Source organism: Periplaneta americana, chromosome 8, assembly GCF_040183065.1.
Source record: "Periplaneta americana isolate PAMFEO1 chromosome 8, P.americana_PAMFEO1_priV1, whole genome shotgun sequence".
NCBI classification, from domain to species: domain Eukaryota; kingdom Metazoa; phylum Arthropoda; class Insecta; order Blattodea; family Blattidae; genus Periplaneta; species Periplaneta americana.
In genome coordinates, this window is record NC_091124.1 from 114,584,373 (window position 1) to 114,611,934 (window position 27,562).

The window sequence follows — 27,562 nt, forward strand, 5'->3', positions numbered from 1 at the left end:
TAGGTGTGGTAATGTGAATTCTGGTCCTTGTTGAGTTTGAAGTGTGGACGTGAGTCTCATGAGAGTGGTTTATTTATTTTAGCTATGGCATCCGAAACGCAAATCGAATACAAAATGTAAATATTGTTACAGTTTGAAATTATTTTACAACTTGTTATAGATCATGTGACCCTTAATAAACATAAATATTACGATATACCATAATATGTTTGAAATATCAATTGGTTATAAAATTACAATGATGAAAACTTGTGTGTCTTTTTAAAAGGACAATAGGAATATCCCCATACTTTTTAAAATTACGTCTCTTTTCCAATCTCTTTACTACCGTATCTCTGCTCGAAGAACTGTATAGGAGAAATTTAAAGGGAACTGGAACAATGGAGGAAAACTGAATTTCCAAGTGCCCTCTAATGAAAAAGGATGATATAAAAAAGAAACCCAGTGGCTACTTTGAATCAAAAGTCATGGAAGGAAACAAAATTATTGTTACAAAATGGAACGATAATAATATTGTTGCTGTTGCTTCCAATGCGGTTGCAATAAACCCTTTGCATCACGTAACAAAATTCTCTCACAATGAGAAGAAAAGAATTTCAGTTACACAGCCTCATACCACTTATACATACAACAAAGGGACAGGCAATGTTGATTGCAGTGACCTGAATATTACTCTTTACCGCATATCAATTAGAGGAGAAAATAGTACTAGCCACTAATTGCACATTATTATGATTGATTTTGCCGAACAAAATTCATGGCAGATTCACAAATGTACCATTAAAGACAAACTTAATCATGTGATCTTTCATGAAAGAGTTGCTTTGTCTCTTCTCGAATACAAGACAAGAGGATGTGCTAGCAAAAGAGGCCGAGCATCCAACCTGAAAAATGTGGATTCAAGGTTTGACAGACTGGATCACAAAGCTACTCATATCACAGAGAAAACAGACTCGATGCAGAGTTTGCCACAAGAAGGGATCCACGTTTTGTAAGAAATGTAATGCAGCTCTACATGTTAACTGTTTCTCTGAATACCACAACAAAATAAAAGAATTTTGTGATTATGTTGCAAAAATATCGTGTTATGACAAGGAAATCATTTCTGTTTCAAATTTTCTAGGATGCTGTGTATGTAATTTCAAGTACAAAAATATCTAAAATGAATGTAGCCACAATGAATCAATTCTTCAGAATAATAGGCCTATAAGTAATAATAACAAAGAAGCAATAATGAAATATGTGTAATAATAGTAGCAGTAATGATAATGATAATAATAATAATAATAATAATAACAATAATAATAATAATTGTAAATTACAACAATGACATTGTTTCCTTTCATATAAGCATATTATCCAATTATTCCTAAAATGTATGCTCATTTGCCTATTGTCCTTTTAAAAGGACACCTGTTTCTAGCTCAAACATTTACAAGAAGAATGTTTCGACACCATACATGTACTTCAATGGTATAGGGTACTGCATTAAATGTAATTTGTAAAATACACAAAAATTGCAAAAAAAATATTTAAAGGATATCTGGGTTAAAAGCCAAGACCAATCAATTCCATATGGGAATTCGGGGGAATATGGGCACGTGGGGAATATGGGCAATATGACGTTTTCATGTCGAAACTCTTGCAACGAATGATGTTTCTTCGCTAATAACGGTTATTATAAAGTGAGAGTATCGCAATGGTTGCTGTGGGAAGCGCGCTGTGCAGTATTGTCTCGTATTGTTGTTAAAATAAACATCTGAAACGTGAGTATTGACTTCCAAGTATAATACAATTTCACAATACTTATTTTAGATATGTTATATGCAATAGATTACACATGAACTTTAGAAAATAGTTTAAATCTAATAGTATACATACAGAATACACATCTTGAACTGCCGTTCTATTGCGTCAGACGTTGTTTTGTGAATAGTTTACGGTAGTGCCAACTGTTGAAAGGAAATCCTACATGTCGGGGTAATATGGGCGCTAATGTTCGGGAGAATATGGGCAAGCATTACACTTCATAAAAATGACTCTTCAATCTTGATTAAAATGGCCTACAAATGATTACAAGAGCGAAAGATGTCATTGAACCTAAAGAACACAAAGTGGTGCATTACATTTACCCTAAAGAAATGGGAAAAACCATTACCCTTGTGGCCTGCTTCAATGCAGCAGGGAATTACTTTCCTCCAAGTATCATTATAAAAGGAGTGAGGACAATAATGACTGAAAGAACAGCTGCCTGCTGTCAGTAAGGTGTACTTCAACAAGCAGTCTGCCTACATTAACGGAGATACGAGGTGTGATCATTAAATTCCGAGACCTGTCCCATAAGTGGAAACAAAATTACCTCATTTAAATTTGGCTGCCATCCCCTTCAAGGTAGTCCACTTGGGCAGCTATACACTGATCCTGGAATGCCTTTTGGAAGTCGCGTTATTGAAGCCTGTCAAGCACCTTCTGCGATTCCCGTTGGATCTCCTCCACTGCGACAAAACGGTGACCCTTTAGCTTGAATTTCATCATCGGAAACAAAAAAAAAATCGCAGGTGGCCAAATCTGGTAAATACGGGGATGACGAACGACGAACATCTTATTACGGGTGCAAAACTGGAGTGTTGCGAGAGCTCTGTGAGCTGGCGCAGTGTCGTCATGGTGCATCCATTTGTTCTTTGTCCAGAGTTGTGGTCGTTCCTATTCAAAATGGACGTGAGGATCATTATGCATAATTTGTTGAATTTATTCGACATTTTCGACAGTGTTGCACGTGTGTGGTCGACATGACCCCTCGTCGTCCTTCAGCGACGTTCTGCCATTTCTGAAATGGGAATGGCACTCAAAATACCTCGCCTGACTCACTGCTTCATTCCCGTAGGCTTGCTTCAATATTCCATAGGTTACGGTTGCCGATTTCCCAAAGAATTTGACATTGGCTCTCCGCTCCAGTTTAGAGTCCATCGTGATTTCGCAAATTTGCGGACACACGTCCTGACAAAACCTTGTGTAACACAGGTCTCAATGAAGATAGCGCTTCGAAACTTTGTTTCGTGTCTCTTCAAGATCGTCTAGTGTCACTGCTGCGCATGCGTGTCAATCACGTGATCCCTTCGCCCACATCAGACACAATCTCGGAATTTAATATTCACACCTCGTATATTTTTCTCAATAATCAAGAACTTCGTTGTTTATTTCAACATCAGTAAGCATGCACCTGGAATTTTGATAGTGGATGGACGTGATTCACGTAGTTGTAATCCTGACACTCTTAATTTTGCAGTAGAAAACTGATTATGCATATTTTGTCTTCCTCCACACACCACAGCCTGACTTCAATCAGCAGATAAGGGTCTGTTTGGTCCTCTGAAGAAAGCTTACAACAGTGGTGCTACAGCTTTCTTCAGGCAACATAGGAGACCTTTTACGAAGGTCGAGTTTGCTTCCATTGTCAAAGAAGCATGGAACAAATGTGACAATGTATGTCCGGCTGCAAATGCTTTCGGAGCTTCAGGCTCTTTTCCACTGCACATGAATCTCATTCCTGATTATGCTTACATTGGCACTGCAGCATCAGGTAACTAACCTGCAATTCATACAATTTTTTCCACTGATTCAAATGACTTAGAATCTCCAAACGTCATTCATCGCCAAAGAGTCACATCATCTGCCAAAGGTGTTACGCAATAACCGTCACAAATTTCATATACAATATATAATAACGTTAATAGAGTTATATTTTCAAGATTTTAAGTGTTTTTTAGTTCTTTCAGTTGACTGTGATTCACATCATTAATAGTAGAAAAGTTTTCCGGGCTATGAGGCCGTGGTCTGTTGGTTGTGAGACCAAACGTTTCGTTCACTGCTGCGGTGAACATCTTCAGTGGTGTCTATTGCTGGTGCGGCTGGTTCTACTGCGTGTGCCGATTACAGCCTGCGAAATGGTAAAATCGAAAAATCGAAGGAGAATTGGGAGGAAAATTTAAAAGGTACGCAAAACGCGTCCTTGCAAGGGGTTGGGGGCTGTACAAAACTAAATATGTGAGCTCCAAGCCTGTTGGCCACTAGTCTCACTCCGGGTTACGCTGCTCCCCTGAAGGAGCTCTAGAAAATTTTGAAGGGGAAGCCGAAATTGGACGTAACCTCTTAGGTACCACATACGCGAGGGGGGCTGAGATTGATCAATTGATCACGGAACGGGGCGAGGAGGAGTTGGCTGGTGTTTGCCGTTAGGATGGCAAGACGCCGTCATCTGTTGTTCGATGACAAAGCAGGTGAAGGCCGTCGGAAGAAGCGCCGTGAAATCTAAGCTGCAATTTGAGAGGTCCCTGTCCTTTCAATTTGCGACTTATTGAGTGACCTCGTATGTTTAATAGACTATTAATATTATCTGAACTAGGGCATACATAATTTATAATAAAGATGGAATATATATGGGGAAGGGCATATAGGTCCGTGGCCCATTTCTTATAGGGCTCATCCCGACATTTGTCTTACGCCTGAGGAAAACCACGGAATACCTAAGGCAGGATGAGTTGTCTCATATAAGAGACTAGCCAATTTGGCTATTATGTAGGAGGTCATGAGCCTTGTTGATTTGTCTCAATTTCGAGACCAGCCATTTGGCTATATGATGGCTCAATTGCGAAGAGGGGGGAGAGATGTAATTGTTAATTAGGGAGATTCATGGGGATATGAGTGCAGGTCCGTGGCCCATTTCTTTTAGGGATCATCCCGACATTTGTCTTAGCGCCTTATAAAAACCACGGAAAAACCTTAGGCAGGATGAGTTGTCTCAATATCAGAGACTAGCCAGTTGGCTCTTAGGTTGAATGACTCTATGAATCGATGGATATATACTAGCCAATGGGCTCTTTTAGATTTCCATCGATCAACAAAAGTAGATAATGTTATGGAGGGATTTTGTTTAGCCCAGTTAAGACAAGGTCATTTTACAGCGGTTGCACTATCCAAGGAGTCTCATGGAGTTGAGTCGTGGCTACCAAAACCTGGGAGTAAAGCCAGCCTCCCTGTCCTCCTGTCTCAATAGTATAGCTAATGGACCTGTCTGGTGTCTACGCCGTAACCTAGGATCATACTGGCCGAGGCCAGATATGAGCGGGTTGGGGTTAGCACGAGCTTCCGCATACAGGTTCCTAGCCAGTCGAGCAATGAACTCGTCTATGGTTGGCAACTCTAGTTCATCATGGAACTTTCTTCTCGAGGCGACTCGGGGGAGATGGGTAATGAGTCGAATCACCTGGTTTTGGACAACTTGGAGTTTACGGAGATGGGACACTGCCGCAAACCCCCATGCGGGTGCGGCATAGGTAATGACAGAGCGAATGAGGGCCTTATACATGGTAAGTCCTACCCTCAGGTTGTCAGGAGTTAAGGCCGCCAGAATGGGATAATGTCTAACTATCATCCCGTTGGCCTTACGAAGAAGGGATTGGATGTGATCTCGGAAGTTGAGATGAGAGTCCATAATGATCCCTAAATATTTAATTTGGTTCATCCACGGCATTTCTCGTCCGAAAAGTGTGGGTGGTGGTGGTATGTCTTCGAGCCTCGCTCTTAGTGAAAAGAGTATGGCCTGACATTTCTCTACATTGACCTTGATTCTCTAGTCGTGGAACCACGGCTGGAGGTGATCTAAGATCGACTGTAATCTACGGGACGCTAATCTATAGGTTTTGCCCATCGCCAAGAGGGCAGTGTCGTCTGCATAGATATACAGATGACTACTTCTGCCGTGGATATAGCGAAACGGGAGGTCATTAATGAATATATTGAAAAGTATGGGCCCGAAAATGCAACCCTGTGGGACTCCTGCGTGAATTTCACGGGGGGTGGAGAAACTAGTGCCTACACGGGTTTTGAATGTACGGCCTCGGAGGTAGTTAGAAATGAGGCGTATCATTCCATCTGGGACTCCCATGCCCAGTAACTTAACGAGGAGTCTCTCATGCCAAACCTTGTCGAATGCTCGCTCGATGTCCAGGTAAGCTGCAGCTACTACACGCTTCGTGCTCATAGCCCAGGTAATGTCCTCCGTCATGCGGAGTGCCTGGAGTGTAGTGGAACGACCAGGGTGAAAACCGAATTGCTCGTTCCTGATTTGGGGCAATACTACTTCAGTGAGGCGTCTATGTATGACCCGCTCCGCCAGTTTGCTGAGACAACTGAGGAGACTAATAGGCCTATAGTTGCTTGGATTCGTCTTATCCTTTCCGGGCTTTGGAAAGAGAACTACGTGAGCTTCTTTCCAGGGAATGGGATAGTGACCGGAAGCCAAGATGTTATTAATTATCTCTGCTATGCGCTTCATAGCTGACCTTGGGAGATGCTGCAATATAATTCCTTGGATAACGTCGGCTCCTGCGGCCTTATGAGGGCCGAGGCGACGAATGAAATGGGCGACCTCGTGGGTGTTCGTAGGTCGTATCCCATTTTCCGGCTCCCTGCTAAGGAGGTCTCGAACCGATTCCTCAACAGCTCTGATATGGGGCAAGTTTAAATTTTGTTCCACGGGTTGAAAAGTGGTCTCTAGAACGTCTGCCAGTGCGGTAGCCTTCTCCTCAGGAGTAAAGGCCGTGACATCTGGACCGACTACTAATGGGTGAATAGATTGAGACGGATTGGACAGAGCTCGAGATATACGCCAGACATCTGACATGTTTCTGCTGTCCATCGTTTCAACCTTGGATTTCCAAGCATCCACGACCGTTTCGTGGACCGCCTCACTGATCCGCCTGCGCAAGCGGTTCATTTCTATTCTATGTTGATCTAACCTAGTACGCTTCCACAATGTTCTTGCTCTATTGCGGGCGATCTTTAGGTCTCTAATATAGGCTGGGAGCTGCATCCGTCCCGGTTGTGAAGACCGTTTCGGTATTGCGGCAACCATTGCCTTCTTTATGCACTCCGTCAGGTCGCTAACTGACCTATCTATCCCTGCCGGAGTGACTTCAGGGGGGAGTGGTGGAAGCGTAGCGGCTACCTGGTCTTGAAAGAACACCCAGTCTGCCGCCTTGTAGTTGAATTTCTCAGCGGTTGGGGAGAGTTCGACTGGGTGCATGATCTCCATTATCACCGGTAGGTGGTCGGACGGAAGATCATCCAGGGTTGTTAGTCTCGCTCTAGTTGTGAGACCTTTCACCAGAGCGATGTCTAATATGTCAGGCAGTTGATTTGCAGCATCCGGTACGTGTGTGGGTTCCCTAGGGGCCATCACGACGTATCCGTTTCCTGTAGAATTAAGAAAAAGCCTCTCGCCCTGCCGATTGGGGCGTTGACAGTTCCAGCTAGCGTGCTTCGCATTGAGGTCGCCGGCGACTACGAATCTATCGGATAGACTTGTCACTATATCTAAATCGCGTTCATCTAGTATGCCCGGAGGACTGTAGGCAGCCATAAGCAGAAAGGGGAGTCTGCCTATGTAGGCTCTAATAGCCACTGCCTCTAATGCCGCTAGCTGGGGAAGGAGATACTCACAGTGCGCGATCGTAGAACGAACGAACACCGCTACACCTCCGCCTCTTCTACCCGCTCTATCTTGTCTATAGACTTAAATTTACTTGGGGTGTCAGGAACGTTTCTGTTATAAATGCTATGTCTATATTATTAGCGTCTAGGAAAGCCCTGAACTCATGTCTATCATGTCTAAGGCCCCTGGCGTTCCATATACACATCCTAGCAACTCCGTCACTTCGTCTGGCCATTGAGAGAAACGAGGGAGGTTAGGAGCTTAAATATCTCCGGGAGGGCAGACATAGGATTCTCCATAAGGAGAACTATCACTTTGGTTAATCCTTCTAGGATTGGGGCGAGCGGGAGGTTAGGGTTTGCTAATTGCAACGCCTCGGCAAAGTGCTGAACTTGGTCCAAGGTCGCGCCTTGACCGGTCGGGCCTTTCGAGGTGCTTGCAATAGCTTCCTGCTGGGCCGGAGGGACAGGGGCGGAGATGGACTCTACCGTGGTAGCCTTGGTGGCTTTTCTGCTGCCCCTGTTGCGCTTAGGGCGCTGAGAAAGGGGTCCTACATTATTGGCAGCAGTTTGGGGGGCTGTCGCTGCCACGGTGGACCACAGAGGCGCGGCAACGGGCACTTCCAAAAGCGAAGGGATGGTCGCCTGCTGCTGCTGTTGGCGGACCGGCCCGAGTTCCGTGCGTCGCTCCGCACGGGGCCCCTGCACAGGGGCGCGAGCCTGTGGCTGCGGCTGCTGTTCTCGGAACAGCTGCTGCTGCCTCGCAGCTCGCTCCACACGCTGCTGCCGGAGCCACTCGTATTGGAGCGTCCGCTGTTCCTCGAGCCCTGCCCTCCTCCGTCGGGCAGCCCTGCTCGTTCCTTCCGTGGCATCTCTAACCTGTAATGCTACGTGACACCCTCCGTAATTGGCGGTGTGAGCGCCAGTACAGAGTGCGCACGTAGCGGGGACATCGTGCGGCTTGCGACAATCTTTAGTCTTATGGGTGTGTGCACAAGCTCGACACATAGGCTGCGCTTTGCAGCTAGCCTGCGTGTGGTAGTACCACTGGCAGTTGCTGCACTGAGGCGGGCGCTTGCTGGGGACGTAGTCCTCAACTGTTACCCTCATCAGGCAGCACTGACGCAAGGCTCTCATTCTATCCCGGGTTTCGGGGGAATTCTCCACATCGACAATGACCATTGGGAGTTTGGCCTTTGTCCTTGATGAGTGCATCCTCGTCACTCGCCGGACGATTATGCTTTGGAATTCCAGGTCGCCCTGGATGTCCTCCTCATCTGTGTGAATATCTATTCCTCTTAGAACGAATCGCAGAGGCTTGTCGTTCTTGGGGCGCAGCAAGTTGTACGCTACTCCCCGTTCGGTCAGGAACCTACAAAGATTTGCGTAGTCCCTTTCGCAAACAGTTTTCACGGCCGTCCCGCCGCGCGCCCTGTACGAGCATAAGCCCAACGGTTCGTATTCGGCCTTGAACTCTAAGTTCAGTCGGCCCAGCGAGCCAGTGAAGGCTGGCGTAATAATAACGGGTGGGATATCACCACGTCGCCTAGTGAGGGCAGTCTCAACATCATCTTCCTCGTCCTCACTCTCTGACACGTGAGTACGAGCTGGGGAAGGGGGGCGGGGAACTGCCTCATCTACCTCAGGGGCAGCAGCCGTCTCCTGTGGGGCCTCAGGTTCGGCGGGGGGTGCTGCCTCCTCGGTCACGACTTGAAGAGTCGCCGCCTCCAATTGCTCTAAGGTAGAGAGAGCCGATCTCTCTTCCTTGGTGAGCTCACTAGCGGAAGGAATGCCGCCCTGCTCAGTCTTAGCTGAGCCCTTCTTCTTCTTCTTTTTGGCCTTAATGACCTGAAGTGCGCCGGACCCAGATGGAATCGGCGGCACTTCATCAGCCAAGACCGTAACACCACGGCTATTCAGTCCGCTAGGACCGGGCAAGTCAATATGTGTCACCTCAGTGACCTTGGGAGGGGTGGGCTTTCTCGGGAGTCCTGAAGGGACTGGGATGGTGGTAGGGGGACGAAGCTCAAGGATCTCCGCAACGGGGACCGGGACAGGCGGCGTCCGTACAGGACAAGCCGATCGCAGGTTCCGACGCCTGGGCGGAGGAGTAATCTGCGCGGGACGCGACACGCGCAAGTAGGAGGTCGTGGGCCCTGTCTGGCTAGTGCAAACTAGCAACCGCTTTACGCCACCTGCAGTAGGATGGCTCGTGGCCTTGTTGCTCTTAACTGGAGCCATTCGAATTACAGATTCGATCCTGTCAGGGGGGAAGACCTACGAGGCACTCTGTCCGCAGTGCAAGAACCTGCTAGGCCCCTCTCCCACTAAGGGTGGAAGCCCAGCAGTTACGCCCGACCGGTCGCCGAAGCATAGCCCGGTTAGCCGATCGCAACAAGCGTTGCGGAGCCCGTCGGGGACCGTCGGTTTGGTTCGCTAATTTCGTTGGCCCTGATAAGGGCCGGACGAAAATTTGCGTAGCCCTCAGAAGGGCCGGGCAATAGTAGAAGAGTGGAAAGCAGCTACAGCGGACAACCAACCAGATTCCTCAGTGCTACAGCAGCAAGCGAGCGCAGCAGCCAAACAGCTCTCGCCCAGGGAGGCTCGAGGCGCCGAGCATCGTACTTCTGTCGGCCAGGCGGCGGACACCTTCGTAATCGGCACTTCTTAAAGAGCATCCTATTGGTTCCATTGCCGCACCGGCGCTCAGCGCGAAGAAAGCCGCGCAGCCTACGGAGGGCTGTGCGCACTAACTTCCCTAGGCCAGGCGGATCCCGCTCGGGGATTGGGTCCTCTCTCGAGGAGACCCCTAGCCGTCCTCGGCCCCTAGGCAGGCTTCCTGCTAGGGAGAGACTCTGTGCCTTCGTGCCGGAGTGACTGCCCAAAGGCAGGGCCTTCGGGCTAATTTGCTTTCCGCCCTCCACTCTTCGACTATTGCCCGGCCCTTCTGAGGGCTACGCAAATTTTCGTCCGGCCCTTATCAGGGCCAACGAAATTAGCGAACCAAACCGACAGTCCCCGGCGGGCTCCGCAACGCTTGCTGCGATCGGCTAACCGGGCTAGGCTTCGGCGACCGGTCGGGCGTAACTGCTGGGCTTCCACCCTTAGTGGGAAAGGGGCCTTGCAGGTTCTTGCACTGCGGACAGAGTGCCTCGTAGGTCTCCCCCCCTGACAGAATCGAATCTGTAATTCGAATAGCTCCAGTTAAGAGCAACAAGGCCACGAGCCATCCTACTGCAGGTGGCGTAAAGCGGTTGCTAGTTTGCACTAGCCAGACAGGGCCCACCACCTCCTACTTGCGCGTGTCGCGTCCCGCGCAGATTACTCCTCCGCCCAGGCGTCGGAACCTGCGATCGGCTTGTCCTGTACGGACGCCGCCTGTCCCGGTCCCCGTTGCGGAGATCCTTGAGCTTCGTCCCCCTACCACCATCCCAGTCCCTTCAGGACTCCCGAGAAAGCCCACCCCTCCCAAGGTCACTGAGGTGACACATATTGACTTGCCCGGTCCTAGCGGACTGAATAGCCGTGGTGTTACGGTCTTGGCTGATGAAGTGCCGCCGATTCCATCTGGGTCCGGCGCACTTCAGGTCATTAAGGCCAAAAAGAAGAAGAAGGGCTCAGCTAAGACTGAGCAGGGCGGCATTCCTTCCGCTAGTGAGCTCACCAAGGAAGAGAGATCGGCTCTCTCTACCTTGGAGCAATTGGAGGCGGCGACTCTTCAAGTCGTGACCGAGGAGGCAACATCCCCCGCCGAACCTGAGGCCCCACAGGAGACGGCTGCTGCCCCTGAGGTAGATGAGGCAGTTCCACGCCCCCCTTCCCCAGCTCGTACTCACGTGTCGGAGAGTGAGGACGAGGAAGATGATATTGAGACTGCCCTCACTAGGCGACGTGGTGATATCCCACCCGTTATTATTACGCCAGCCTTCACTGGCTCGCTGGGCCGACTGAACTTAGAGTTCAAGGCCGAATACGAACCGTTGGGCTTATGCTCGTACAGGGCGCGCGGCGGGACGGCCGTGAAAACTGTTTGCGAAAGGGACTACGCAAATCTTTGTAGGTTCCTGACCGAACGGGGAGTAGCGTACAACTTGCTGCGCCCCAAGAACGACAAGCCTCTGCGATTCGTTCTAAGAGGAATAGATATTCACACAGATGAGGAGGACATCCAGGGCGACCTGGAATTCCAAAGCATAATCGTCCGGCGAGTGACGAGGATGCACTCATCAAGGACAAAGGCCAAACTCCCAATGGTCATTGTCGATGTGGAGAATTCCCCCGAAACCCGGGATAGAATGAGAGCCTTGCGTCAGTGCTGCCTGATGAGGGTAACAGTTGAGGACTACGTCCCCAGCAAGCGCCCGCCTCAGTGCAGCAACTGCCAGTAGTACTACCACACGCAGGCTAGCTGCAAAGCGCAGCCTATGTGTCGAGCTTGTGCACGCCCCCATAAGACTAAAGATTGTCGCAAGCCGCACGATGTCCCCGCTACGTGCGCACTCTGTACTGGCGCTCACACCGCCAATTACGGAGGGTGTCCCGTAGCACTACAGGTTAGAGATGCCACGGAAGGAACGAGCAGGGCTGCCCGACGGAGGAGGGCAGAGCTCGAGGAACAGCGGACGCTCCAATACGAGTGGCTCCGGCAGCAGCGTGTGGAGCGAGCTGCGAGGCAGCAGCAGCTGTTCCGAGAACAGCAGCCGCAGCCACAGGCTCGCGCCCCTGTGCAGGGGCCCCGTGCGGAGCGACGCACGGAACTCGGGCCAGTCCGCCAACAGCAGCAGCAGGCGACCATCCCTTCGCTTTTGGAAGTGCCCGTTGCCGCGCCTCTGTGGTCCACCGTGGCAGCGACAGCCCCCCAAACTGCTGCCAATAATGTAGGACCCCTTTCTCAGCGCCCTAAGCGCAACAGGGGCAGCAGAAAAGCCACCAAGGCTACCACGGTAGAGTCCATCTCCGCCCCTGTCCCTCCGGCCCAGCAGGAAGCTATTGCAAGCACCTCGAAAGGCCCGACCGGTCAAGGCGCGACCTTGGACCAAGTTCAGCACTTTGCCGAGGCGTTGCAATTAGCAAACCCTAACCTCCCGCTCGCCCCAATCCTAGAAGGATTAACCAAAGTGATAGTTCTCCTTATGGAGAATCCTATGTCTGCCCTCCCGGAGATATTTAAGCTCCTAACCTCCCTCGTTTCTCTCAATGGCCAGACGAAGTGACGGAGTTGCTAGGATGTGTATATGGAACGCCAGGGGCCTTAGACATGATAGACATGAGTTCAGGGCTTTCCTAGACGCTAATAATATAGACATAGCATTTATAACAGAAACGTTCCTGACACCCCAAGTAAATTTAAGTCTATAGACAAGATAGAGCGGGTAGAAGAGGCGGAGGTGTAGCGGTGTTCGTTCGTTCTACGATCGCGCACTGTGAGTATCTCCTTCCCCAGCTAGCGGCATTAGAGGCAGTGGCTATTAGAGCCTACATAGGCAGACTCCCCTTTCTGCTTATGGCTGCCTACAGTCCTCCGGGCATACTAGATGAACGCGATTTAGATATAGTGACAAGTCTATCCGATAGATTCGTAGTCGCCGGCGACCTCAATGCGAAGCACGCTAGCTGGAACTGTCAACGCCCCAATCGGCAGGGCGAGAGGCTTTTTCTTAATTCTACAGGAAACGGATACGTCGTGATGGCCCCTAGGGAACCCACACACGTACCGGATGCTGCAAATCAACTGCCTGACATATTAGACATCGCTCTGGTGAAAGGTCTCACAACTAGAGCGAGACTAACAACCCTGGATGATCTTCCGTCCGACCACCTACCGGTGATAATGGAGATCATGCACCCAGTCGAACTCTCCCCAACCGCTGAGAAATTCAACTACAAGGCGGCAGACTGGGTGTTCTTTCAAGACCAGGTAGCCGCTACGCTTCCACCACTCCCCCCTGAAGTCACTCCGGCAGGGATAGATAGGTCAGTTAGCGACCTGACGGAGTGCATAAAGAAGGCAATGGTTGCCGCAATACCGAAACGGTCTTCACAACCGGGACGGATGCAGCTCCCAGCCTATATTAGAGACCTAAAGATCGCCCGCAATAGAGCAAGAACATTGTGGAAGCGTACTAGGTTAGATCAACATAGAATAGAAATGAACCGCTTGCGCAGGCGGATCAGTGAGGCGGTCCACGAAACGGTCGTGGATGCTTGGAAATCCAAGGTTGAAACGATGGACAGCAGAAACATGTCAGATGTCTGGCGTATATCTCGAGCTCTGTCCAATCCGTCTCAATCTATTCACCCATTAGTAGTCGGTCCAGATGTCACGGCCTTTACTCCTGAGGAGAAGGCTACCGCACTGGCAGACGTTCTAGAGACCACTTTTCAACCCGTGGAACAAAATTTAAACTTGCCCCATATCAGAGCTGTTGAGGAATCGGTTCGAGACCTCCTTAGCAGGGAGCCGGAAAATGGGATACGACCTACGAACACCCACGAGGTCGCCCATTTCATTCGTCGCCTCGGCCCTCATAAGGCCGCAGGAGCCGACGTTATCCAAGGAATTATATTGCAGCATCTCCCAAGGTCAGCTATGAAGCGCATAGCAGAGATAATTAATAACATCTTGGCTTCCGGTCACTATCCCATTCCCTGGAAAGAAGCTCACGTAGTTCTCTTTCCAAAGCCCGGAAAGGATAAGACGAATCCAAGCAACTATAGGCCTATTAGTCTCCTCAGTTGTCTCAGCAAACTGGCGGAGCGGGTCATACATAGACGCCTCACTGAAGTAGTATTGCCCCAAATCAGGAACGAGCAATTCGGTTTTCACCCTGGTCGTTCCACTACACTCCAGGCACTCCGCATGACGGAGGACATTACCTGGGCTATGAGCACGAAGCGTGTAGTAGCTGCAGCTTACCTGGACATCGAGCGAGCATTCGACAAGGTTTGGCATGAGAGACTCCTCGTTAAGTTACTGGGCATGGGAGTCCCAGATGGAATGATACGCCTCATTTCTAACTACCTCCGAGGCCGTACATTCAAAACCCGTGTAGGCACTAGTTTCTCCACCCCCCGTGAAATTCACGCAGGAGTCCCACAGGGTTGCATTTTCGGGCCCATACTTTTCAATATATTCATTAATGACCTCCCGTTTCGCTATATCCACGGCAGAAGTAGTCATCTGTATATCTATGCAGACGACACTGCCCTCTTGGCGATGGGCAAAACCTATAGATTAGCGTCCCGTAGATTACAGTCGATCTTAGATCACCTCCAGCCGTGGTTCCACGACTAGAGAATCAAGGTCAATGTAGAGAAATGTCAGGCCATACTCTTTTCACTAAGAGCGAGGCTCGAAGACATACCACCACCACCCACACTTTTCGGACGAGAAATGCCGTGGATGAACCAAATTAAATATTTAGGGATCATTATGGACTCTCATCTCAACTTCCGAGATCACATCCAATCCCTTCTTCGTAAGGCCAACGGGCTGATAGTTAGACACTATCCCATTCTGGCGGCCTTAACTCCTGACAACCTGAGGGTAGGACTTACCATGTATAAGGCCCTCATTCGCTCTGTCATTACCTATGCCGCACCCGCATGGGGGTTTGCGGCAGTGTCCCATCTCCGTAAACTCCAAGTTGTCCAAAACCAGGTGATTCGACTCATTACCCATCTCCCCCGAGTCGCCTCGAGAAGAAAGTTCCATGATGAACTAGAGTTGCCAACCATAGACGAGTTCATTGCTCGACTGGCTAGGAACCTGTATGCGGAAGCTCGTGCTAACCCCAACCCGCTCATATCTGGCCTCGGCCAGTATGATCCTAGGTTACGGCGTAGACACCAGACAGGTCCATTAGCTATACTATTGAGACAGGAGGACAGGGAGGCTGGCGTTACTCCCAGGTTTTGGTAGCCACGACTCAACTCCATGAGACTCTTTGGATAGTGCAACCGCTGTAAAATGACCTTGTCTTAACTGGGCTAAACAAAATCCCTCCATAACATTATCTACTTTTGTTGATCGATGGAAATCCAAAAGAGCCCATTGGCTAGTATATATCCATCGATTCATAGAGTCATTCAACCTAAGAGCCAACTGGCTAGTCTCTCATATTGAGACAACTCATCCTGCCTAAGGTTTTTCTGTGGTTTTCCTAAGGCGCTAAGACAAATGTCGGGATGAGCCCTAAAAGAAATGGGCCACGGACCTGCACTCATATCCCCATGAATCTCCCTAATTAACAATTACATCTCCCCCCCCTCTTCGCAATTGAGCCATCATATAGCCAAATGGCTGGTCTCGAAATTGAGACAAATCAACAAGGCTCATGACCTGCTACATAATAGCCAAATTGGCTAGTCTCTTATATGAGACAACTCATCCTGCCTAAGGTATTCCGTGGTTTTCCTCAGGCGTAAGACAAATGTCGGGATGAGCCCTATAAGAAATGGGCCACGGACCTATATGCCCTTCCCCATATATATTCCATCTTTATTATAAATTATGTATGCCCTAGTTCAGATAATATTAATAGTCTATTAAACATACGAGGTCACTCAATAAGTCGCAAATTGAAAGGACAGGGACCTCTCAAATTGCAGCTTAGATTTCACGGCGCTTCTTCCGACGGCCTTCACCTGCTTTGTCATCGAACAACAGATGACGGCGTCTTGCCATCCTAACGGCAAACACCAGCCAACTCCTCCTCGCCCCGTTCCGTGATCAATTGATCAATCTCAGCCCCCCTCGCGTATGTGGTACCTAAGAGGTTACGTCCAATTTCGGCTTCCCCTTCAAAATTTTCTAGAGCTCCTTCAGGGGAGCAGCGTAACCCGGAGTGAGACTAGTGGCCAACAGGCTTGGAGCTCACATATTTAGTTTTGTACAGCCCCCAACCCCTTGCAAGGACGCGTTTTGCGTACCTTTTAAATTTTCCTCCCAATTCTCTTTCGATTTTTCGATTTTCGAGCGCAGACTGTAATCGGCACACGCAGTAGAACCAGCCGCACCAGCAATAGACACCACTGAAGATATTCACCGCAGCAGTGAACGAAACGTTTGGTCTCACAACCAACAGACCACGGCCTCATAGCCCGGAAAACTTTTCTACTATTGACGCCGGCCGTGAAAGCCTACACTCCAACACATCATTAATGCCCATTTTACCGCCACACTCGGGAGAATATGGGCAAAACACATTAACTTGCATTGTACAGTTTTACTTGCATACGTTTAGGAGTAAGCAGTCAGTATTCTTATATAATATAGCTAAATTGTTCAGAAACATATCCCAGCTCTAAAATTAATTATTAGAAAAAAAAACCGAGAGATATTGCACCCGAAATAGTACTAAGGTGTCCATATTCCCCCGACTTCCCCTGTAAGTACTGAATATATTTATTAATACTATCCGAAGTAATAAGTTTAAAATTGTAGACATTTCATTCTCAGTCAAAGACAACACATATTTGAAAGTAAGAAACAATCCGCTATGATCGGATACAGCAAAATGAATCATACTACAGGAGTATTCCCACGTGTTGAGATTTGTTAAAATATTGTCTAAACCCGAATCAAATCGAGTGGGGCAAATATTAGTACAAAAAACAATATATTTTTTCAATAGATTAAAAAATTTCTAAAAAGCCCCACATACAATATTATCAATCTTATAATCACCACAGATTATGAATGGTAAATTAAATCTATCTAGAACATTAAGTACAGTACACTTTCGAGTTTTATTGGAAGAGGTCAATATCCCCCTTAAACAGAAATAACAATAACTTTCGGGTTTAAAACTTTAACCGCTGCAACTTCAATATATATATCATGAGAAAACATTTGAACTTCTGAAATAGAATCAACACTTAGATGAGCGGCTGCAAAAAGTAAGACGCCTCCATCTTTACTTACTTTGCGTCAAAAGTAACTACCAATGTAAAAATCACTATGTATATTAATATAAGACATCTCTTCCTCCAATAGCCAATGCTCACAGATTAAAATGACATTATATTGACCTTCAAACAGAATTAATTCAAGTTCAGTTAATTTATTTCGTAAGCATTGCATATTCACTATTAAACCTTACTTGCACTGACTGTTCAAACCAGACTGTTTACGTTCACTATCCTTACGCTTAATTTCACCTACACTGTAGGATTTTCTTCTTTCGATTCTTCTGTCTGTCTTTATCGTAGCTCTCACATTTTCAGACCAAAAACTAGGAGCCATTGCAGAATCAAAATTCACTTCAACTATTCCATCTTAAAAGAAGAATTGTTAATGAGCAGTCAGACTGTTGTGAGGACGTGGAACTATTGACCACCATATTTGTAGATAGAGAATCAAATGAGCTACTAAAATCCAATTCTTTATTTACTCGCTGTGAAGCAGTTGAATGATCTTTATTTAAGCCTGAGTTGTGATCTTTAGATATAGTCTTATAAATCACTTTCAGTTCTGATTTGTTAGCGGTATTAGTTTATGTCTCATTCATTACATTAAGCTTCAACATTTCGCTAGGCTCATGACTATGTACACCTCCAGCATATTCATTGTAGTTCAGGTATTTAACTAAATTATTCATTGAAGACAGTATTTCTTTATATTCACTTTATCTTTTCGTTCATTAATTACGTTGTCTTTAAAAACAATTTAACCAGACCAACATCTATTCTATAATTACTATCAAATGGTATAAATAATGCCTCGCACTCAGTTTCATCCAAATAATCACAATCACTTTCAGTTTTAGTATCAACACAACATTTCACAGTGTGATCGTTTAAAATTTTAACATCATTCATTAATTTAGCACAACTCAGATGAAAATTATTTTCGCAGTCAACGCACTTTAAACCGTTCACTAACTTATATTTACATCCTTTGCAAGATCGGTCACACTCACTTTCATTTATAACGAACTTTTAAGTGAAGAGCCAACTGCCGGCACAAAGCACGTTCGACCTCCACGACTGTCGCATGCCGAATAGAATGATTACAATTCAAAGTGAGTCAAAGAAATGGAACACTTCTTTTAACTGTCCTACTTTTAATTTCAAGAAGAAATGCTATATCAAGAGTGGATTTATATATTTTTTTTTGTTATGGTTCCAATATATAGTTGTATATTGGAGAAGTATGTTGTTTTTTTTTGTTTTACTTTTGGTTATTAACATATTCAGCTATATAGTGCATTTATTTTGCTTGAGCTCGCTACTATAGAGAATATGCAGGCAGCAGTTAATGTAAGCTCAAGCCGAGTAGGCAGACAACGTTAAAACAGATGGTTCTAAGATTTACAACGCCTGTCTCTCAGCAAACGGAAAACACTTTCAATATCTTCTTTGAAAAGATAATTATGCATTTTTTACAATTTCAAATTGCAAGAAACTATCCGTTTTCAGTTTATCTCGCGTGTTCTAGACTCACACCGACCACTATGCGTATGGGCTGCTGTGTATTACAGTGCAGCATATAATGAGCTTCTGCGAGCGGGCCGTAGCAAAATAAATGCTCAGTATAAACACAAAAATTATACATTGTATAATATCATATTTTACTAGTAAATAGGACTATTTATTTGATAATTTTTTTTAATTTTAATATTTTGTACCTACACAAATGTTTCATTATTACCGTCTGCATTTAAATACAGTATGTCACTTGTAACAGTAACCTCCTGAGTATACTATACTATACTTCATACATGATTATGATATAAGATGTGTGTGCAGGGACCCACAGTATAGTATAATATACCTGCATTTGTGCCTTAACTGTAACCTACAGTATTTTTCAGCATTTTTTCTCATGGAAGTGACTTTTTTAAGTGTAGAATTATATCGAACTTTAAAAATAGAAGAATAAATGTCTCAGAACTCAGGAGGGTAAATACAGTATGTCACTTGTATTAGTTTTATTTGCAGTGTTAGCATTTCCATTTACAAATCCAGTGGACTGGGTTTTATTTACGGTAACAAAATGAGTCTGTTCTTGGTTTTATATTTGCACTGTACAGTCATAAGTAGAGACATTTTGCCATGCTAACCATATGTCAAAGTGATCCCCTAGTGCTGGTCTAAAATATGCACAACATTAGGATCGAACGGAATGAAGAAGCTGACGATCCTTGAAGTCGTATGGTAGTGATATTTATAATGATTTTGATTATTTTTTTACTTGGCTATTTTTTACTTGGTTATTTAGTGTCGAGTCGGCCTGGGTGGCGCAGTCGGTAGAGTGATGACCTTCTGAGCCCGAGATTTGGGGTTCGATGCCGGCCCAGGTCGATAGTATTTAAATGTGCTTAAATGCGACAGGTTCATATCAGTAGATTTACTAGCATGTAAAAGAACTCCAGCGCGACAAAATTTTGGCACATCGGCGACGCTGGTAACCTCGGTAGTTGTGAGCGTCGTTAAATAAAACATAATTTATAATTTTTTAGGATCGATAGAATTGGTGATAGCGAGATCGGTAGTATTTGACTAGATGAGGCAGAGGATTCGTCATAGATTACCTGACATTCGTCTTACGGTTGGGGAAAACCTCGGAAGAAACCCAACCGGATTGGGCTGAGTAGCCCAAGTGGAAATCGAACCCACGCCACAGCGCAAACCCAGATCATCAGCAGACAAACGCGCTATCTGAGCTACGCGGTGACTTTTTGATTATATTGTTCTGCAAATATTATTTTTATTTATTATTAAGTAACTTCTAACTTTAACCGTTGGGCTCTTTCCGTCCTCACTTTCGTGAGGATTACGAAACAGTCTTGCAGCAGCCACTGATGGTATGGTGCAAGCTGCCGCTTAAACCATGAGACAAGAGAAGCATTCTTAATTCACTTCGGAGGAAAAACATTCCACATCTCTGTTTAAGATCGGACATACGTCTATTAACTATGTGGCTACTCTTGCGATGACTGAGTGGTCAGACATTCAGCCTGTCACACAGGCGATCCGGGTTCTAGTCCCTGTCATGTCTGAGATTTTTCATTTAAAATTCCATAGTGACACTTATGCCGGACAAGATCGCAGTTGGGGTTTTTCTCGGAGCTCTCCCATTTCCACATATTAGGCATCTAAGTCATTCCATCAACGTTCCATAGCATTCCCCGAACGCAAGCTGGCGACGCACGAAGAGGGCTGGCCTAGGGAGGAGGGGGGTTGCCTGCTCGAAATCTGGTACGCAGCAAACAGGTGAATCTGAATTGCGTGCGAAAAAGAAAAAAAAAACGAATTGAATGCCACAGTTTATTAAGAGGCATCGATTTGCATGTGATCATTTACGCAGGTATAAATTTGGGAGCAGCATTTTCCTTTCCACTTTTGAGACTTAGGATTGCCAGTTACAGCTTCTCGAAGCTGAAACTGGTATGGTTTAAAGTACTACATATATATTGGTATATAATGCCATTATTTCACAGTTTTATAATTCCAACATTATAGTGGAAAATTGTTAAACATGCTACATATATATTGGTATGGAAAAAAAATTTTTAAATAAAACTTGTATGAATAAAAGCTGTAATTTGAAGTTTTTGGCAAACACAGATAACATAACTTACTTCTCTTTAGGAACTAGAACGTTGTTATTTCACAGTTTTGTAATTGGAAATTGCCCTTTCTCTTAGGCGAGTTTCTGGTTGTTTCAAGCCTAATTCCGAAAGCAATTTTATATATGTTTCTGTTCGAATAGCCTACCTATTAAAGTATCTAGTAACTGTTAAATAATTGGATGGGAAGAGTAAAACAAACTGTTCAAATGGGAATGAAAAGATTCACATGCGTTGATTGTACGCAATGAAGTCGAGGAGAACTCGGCCATAACATTGGTGGAAACGTACTGTCATGCATGATGTAATTCAGTAAAATAAAATCACAAAAATCATCCACTCGTCTGACCTTTGGTTTTATGGCCACTACGTCGTCAGTGAGCATTCTTATACTTGGTTGGGGTTTAGGAACGTAATCCGAAGAAAATTTCAGAAAATGATTTATTTCGGAGTCCTTTTGTTTGTACATTCTACTCAGATCAAAATCCTGTATATTTCTCCAAAACATTTGTCCCAGGTAAAAATCGACGATCTTTTCGGTTTGCATTTGGTAGGCCTAACAGTTTAGAAATGGCGATAAGCAAAGCTCCTAATGAAAAGACACAGTTGACTCCTTGACTTGTGTGAGTACACTGGCCAGTCACAATACCTGACCGCACGCAAACAAATCGAGAGTGTTCAGAAATCCCCGAATTTAATTCAATGTTTACTTTTCTGAACTGCACTGATGTCGCCTCAGCAACCCTTAGTGTAGTCAGTCGGTGTGGGGTTGGGAATGCGTCTAGCTTGAGAGTTAGCACAACAGATCGAAAGAGATCGCAGTGCTGAGTCATAGTGTCATCTCCAATAAATTCAACTCAATGCAACTGTGTAGCTATAATGCTTTCCACGACACGTAGTTCATACAACTGGATCGTGTTGTTCTGTGAGGCTAAAACGCCTCCATGAACTAAGCCGCATGAAATGGAGTACAGTATCGCTTCGCTAACTCATAATTCACAGTGAGGACAAATTCTTATTTGAACATATTCATCAAGCAACCAGTCCATCCTAATTTGAAAATAATTTATATTATTTTAAAGATCGATTAAATATCTACTATTTCTAGCAAAATAAATTTGTCATGTAACCCCACGTAAAATTCATTTTCAAGTTAAAAGTTATAGCTGCCCTTTCTAAGGGTTACCATGAAGATACAGCCTACTGATCAATACTAGACTTCAGCAAAGCTTTCGACACAGTTGATACGGATCTCCTTTTATGTAAACTCAAAAACTACAATCTTTCTAACAGTGCCGTAGCTTGGTTCGATTCCTACCTTCGCGAACGCCAACAATGTGTATCAACCGGTGGTCATTTTTTCAATTGGCGTACCGTAAAGGCCGGAATCCTCAGGGCTCGGTTCTTGGGCCATTACCTTTTACGCTTTACGTAAATGACGTAACAAAGATCTTAACATATTCTAAATACCACCTATACGCTGATGACTTACAACTTTATATTCATTCCCGAACTTGCACAATAAATGACTTTGTGGTCAGAATTAATGAAAACCTTGCATCTATAGCTCATTGGGAGTAAAAATTTGGACTCAGACTAAATCCAGATAAATCACAAGCCATAATAATGGACCACCAACGGGCATTAAACAAAATAGATTTAGCCAGTGTATCAAACACAAAAATAAATAATACTACAATTACATATACTAAGACAGTAAAAAATTTAGGAGTATGTTTAGATTCAGATTTAAATTTTCAAATTCATACATATGTAAGAAAACTTTTTCCATAATTAATTCCCTCAGACTCTTAACCAACGTTTTACATCTCAGCCTTAAAAAGAACCTGATCCAAACTTTAGTGATGCCCCACTTCGATTATTACGATTCTCTATTCACGAATCTAAATACTGATCTTGCCCATAGCCTACAGAATGTTCGCAATATCTGCGTTCGTTTCGTTTGTAACATTAGAAAATTTGATCATGTAACACCGTCACTACAATTGTTGTCTTGGAATCCACTTAGAGAAAGAAGATTCTTCAACTCCCTCTTATTACTATTCAAAATCATCCACACCTCCAAACCCTCTTATCTAGCATCTCGTTTTGTTTACCTTTCACTACCTCGAACCCGGAACATGTACCTTCTGTCTATTCCTCTGCACAGAACATACTTCTACTCATCATCTTTCAGCATATCGATTCCACGCCTCTGGAATTCTCTCCCTGACCATGTCAGAGACTGTCGGATAATATCAAAATTCAAATTGAAATTAAAAAATCACATTCTAATTCATGGAATTGCTTGTTGAACACCTGTCAGGTTGCGCAACTTTAACTTAACCCGTGACAAATAATAAATATTGTAACTATGCAGTTGTAGAATTGACAATTAATATCTAATGCATTTGTTATTATTATTATTATTATTATTATTATTATTATTATTATTACTATCATCATTGCTACAGTATGTCTGCTTTTTTTTCTTCTTTTTTGTATTAGCTCGATGACGCTCTATAATGTTCTTTTGATCCTGTTGACCTTCTATAGGACCTTAATTTAATTTGTATTATTTTCATCAGTGTTTGTATTTATTTTTTGTTTTTATACGTTCTATCTGGTAGGATGGAAGAGAAGGCCTTATAGACTTAATCCTGTCAGATTAAATAAATAAATAATTAAATAAATAAATAAGTAAATAAATAATTAAATAAATAAGTAAGTAAATAAATAATTAAATAAATAAATAATGTTTAATGCATTAGTATAATAACTGTTTTTTATATATAACTTTGAGTAGGCAGCTATTATTTTCAAGAAGTTATTCCATTTTGATTTTTAAGAATATAAATGGTTACATACTATAGCTAAGGAGTCTCTTAACATTTGCAGCCCGATGTCCTCGAGATGGTAACTGTGTAGGCTAGCACGGTTGAAAAGATCAGCTGAAAATCTTATATTAATTCCTCTTGCACCAAAAATCAACACAATCGTTTCCCAATTCCTGATGTTACATTTATTTACTGTATATACGTGTTTAAAAGTGAGAAAATGCAATTATGGTTAATTTTGAAGTTGTTTCAATCAACTGGCTTGCTCTGTTTCAGTTGTGTTCCTTGGCGCAGTCGTGGGCTAACCACCTCGCGCACATCAACACTTTCTATTATCGCAACGATCGGGACGTGGGACAAAACTTGTTCTGCAGGCCCACCAACTCCATCCAGAATGACGTCACAGGTGGGTTTATGTTATTTTCCATACATCCTACAGACTATTTACAAATAAATTGCAGATTTTAAAAATGAATAGAGTATAAAATTCATCATAAAACTGAATAAGTACAATATTATTGTTGTTTAATCAACTTTACAAAGACATGCAAATCTTACTTTCGGGTAGAAGCTCCCTGTGAAGCAGGCTTGAATAATTTCACGGGAAATATTGTTCCGGGGCCGGGTATCGATCCCGCGACTCTTCGCTTAGCGCACGAATGCTCTACCGACTTAGCTATCCGAGGAACTATACACGACACAGTCACAAAGACAGGTTGAAACCTCATAGGTGACACCACTAATGAGGAAACTAAGTCAGGAGAAAATGGAGTAGGATGACAAGTCCCTTTCCCCTTCCATTGCATACATCGCTGACTAATAACATATTTCACTAATCAAACTTAATACTGTATGTATACAAACAGTTGTTCTTCCACTGTCACATATCGTCAAGTGAGATGTACTGTAGGCCTACTGCCTGATAATAAAATATGTAAGCACTATATTAGGATTATGTATTATTCCAATAAGATTCTTATTAACTCCATCTGGATATTATATTTTATGAAATGAATTATTAATAAATTTACATATAGAATTCAAAACACTACTACTATTTACGTAGAGATTAATTTTTTGGTCCTACAGAATTATCTGTGGTGGTAACAAATATTAGTAGATATTGCTATTAGTATAAATATTATAGCTAGTGTGCTGCTGCTGCTGCTACTACTACTACTACTACTACTACTACTACATTCGTCTAAAGCGCAATCCCTGAGAGTCCGCGTTACGGAATGAGCATTGGTTCGAGTCCTCATGTGGAAGAAAATTGTCTTATAACATTTCGGGCAATGTATGAGACCGGTATCCACCTGGCTACGAAATGAATTTGTGGAAACCAGCTGTAATGGCTGAAGGATCATCGTGCCAACTACACAATACCTCGTTCTTGTTACATGATCATTCACCTTTGCTGAGGCACGTGCGTGTGAGGCCAGCAAACGGCTGGTCAGTCTTGGACCTTCGTGGGCTGTTGGCACCACGAACGGACGGACTACTGCATTACTCATGGCGTTTACAATCTCCACTGTTTCTATACAGATTTTTTTTATTTTGAAATTAGAAGTAGTACTCCACGGTGTGGAACCGGCATCTAAGACAACACAAGACATCACATTAACAACGGACAAATCTGTCCTAAGCGGGATTCGAATCGACAATTGAGGTCTCCATATGCTGCGCTTCAGTCGTTACGTAGTTGAAAAATGTACAAATCTATTTGAGTATTTCAATCCCATCAATTTTGTGAAATTAAGGTGAACATAAATTCGTAAAAATACGCGGCCATCCTTACAAATCGTTCTAAATGGCTTAAGTCATTTTTCCCGTTGTTCCTAACTAACAGAACATGCCATGTAGTATCACAAAATTGAATTTCCATGTTCATATGCAATATGTAAAAATTGAATGAAGATCTTCATGGCGACAAAATAAAATTGTTACATAGAAGTATTGAGTGAAAATAATATCTACGAAGAGTCTGTTGAAATACAGACATGAATATTTTCGCGTTAATAAAGCGAGATAGAGTCCTGCGTTTAGTAACCTAGAGTCACCAAGCAACCAGTAGGTGTGTAGTTGTGTATAGGTTATTTATTTATTTATTTATTTATTTATTTATTTATTTATTTATTTATTTATTTATTTATTTATTTATTTATTTATTTATTTATTTATTCATTCATTCTTTTATTCTTTTATTTATTTATTTATTTATCTATTTATCTATTTATGTATTTATTTATTTATTTAACCTGGTAGAGATAAGGCCATCAGGCCTTCTCTTCCCCTCTACCAGGGGATTACAACTACAATATTAAGAATACAATTACAATAAGGTTATAACAACTTGAGCCTATCATTTGAGATGTTATTAAATAATTTTGTATCACCAACCCAATTTAACGTTTATAGTAGGAAAGAATAACAGAGTGGGCGGAAAGTAACTTCCTATTAGAAATCGTTAATAACTTTATTAATAATTTGTCTATTGTAATGAAACAAGCTTTGTTCTGCAGTGTGAAATGATAGAAATCATCTGCAATTGAAATTAAAACTCCACATATGCACCGGCATTTTGCACCAGTGTTTCTAATCTCTTGGGAATAGCCTCGACTAGTTCAGCAGGAACTGTTGTAGTACGTTAGTGAGGACATGGCGAATGTGATCCTCAGTTCATCCAAAGTTCTTGGGTTCATGCGGTAAACCTTTTCCTTTGTCCAACTCCACAGAAAGAAGTCACATGGAGTGAGGTCGGGACTCCGTGCTGGCCACTCATGCGGGTCACGACGACCCAACCAAAGTCCTGCAAAATGTCTATGAAGCCAGGCACGGACGTCGAGTGTAAAAAGAGAGGGGCACCACCTTGCATGACAATGAGGTCACTGATAGGCTATTATTCCAGGTGGAGACAATAGGCCGAACTTAATTTTCCAGCATGGCTAGGTACCGTTCTGCGTTCATGTAATTTCGAAGAATGAACGACCCACAAGCTGATTAATATTATGCCAAACCACACTGTAACCTTAAAACGGCTTTGCGATTTCTCAATCGTGGCCCTCGGATCCTCTAGTTCCCTGTAGTGACAGTTGTAAATCCTCCCACATGAAAAACGACTTCGTCGTTCCAAATGATGTTCGTGAACAAATGGGGCTAGTCTTCGTACCAACCAAAAATGAGGTCACCATACTCCACCCAATGATGACAATCTTCCGCCGATGGGTCTTGACAGTAATATAGCTTCCATACACGAAAATTCAATTCGTTCTTCAAAACACTTCGGATTGTGTAGCGGGTAAGATCACTTTCACGAGGGTTTGCGATGACTTTTGCGAGCTTCTGGTGAACATATTCCTCAAGATTTGCAATGTTACCACAGTCCTGGTTGTCGGGAGACGACACGACTGCGAATATCCACCACAAATCCTGTGTCCATGAGTTTGTAATGATAATTCTTGATGGTCTTTGGATCCAATTTAACACGAGATATCCACACCTGTGGAGTAACGGTCAGCGCGTCTGGCCGCGAAACCAGGTGGCCCAGGTTCGAATCCCAGTCGGGGCAAGTTACCTGGTTGAGGTTTCTTCCGGGGGTTTCCTTCAACCCAATACGAGCAAATGCTGGGTAACTTTCGGTGCTGGACCCCGGACTCATTT

The 27,562-nt window shown here is 44.2% G+C and overlaps 1 protein-coding gene across 1 annotated transcript in view; it reads left to right on the top strand.

The window, feature by feature from the left end:
• The window catches only part of LOC138704235 (uncharacterized), a 564,225-nt gene that overhangs the window by 489,531 nt on the left and 47,132 nt on the right, over positions 1-27,562 (top strand). Inside the window, exon 5 of the mRNA XM_069832116.1 lies at positions 24,179-24,308. Coding sequence (XP_069688217.1) covers positions 24,179-24,308 — 130 coding nt within the window. The remainder of the gene's footprint in view (positions 1-24,178; positions 24,309-27,562) is intronic.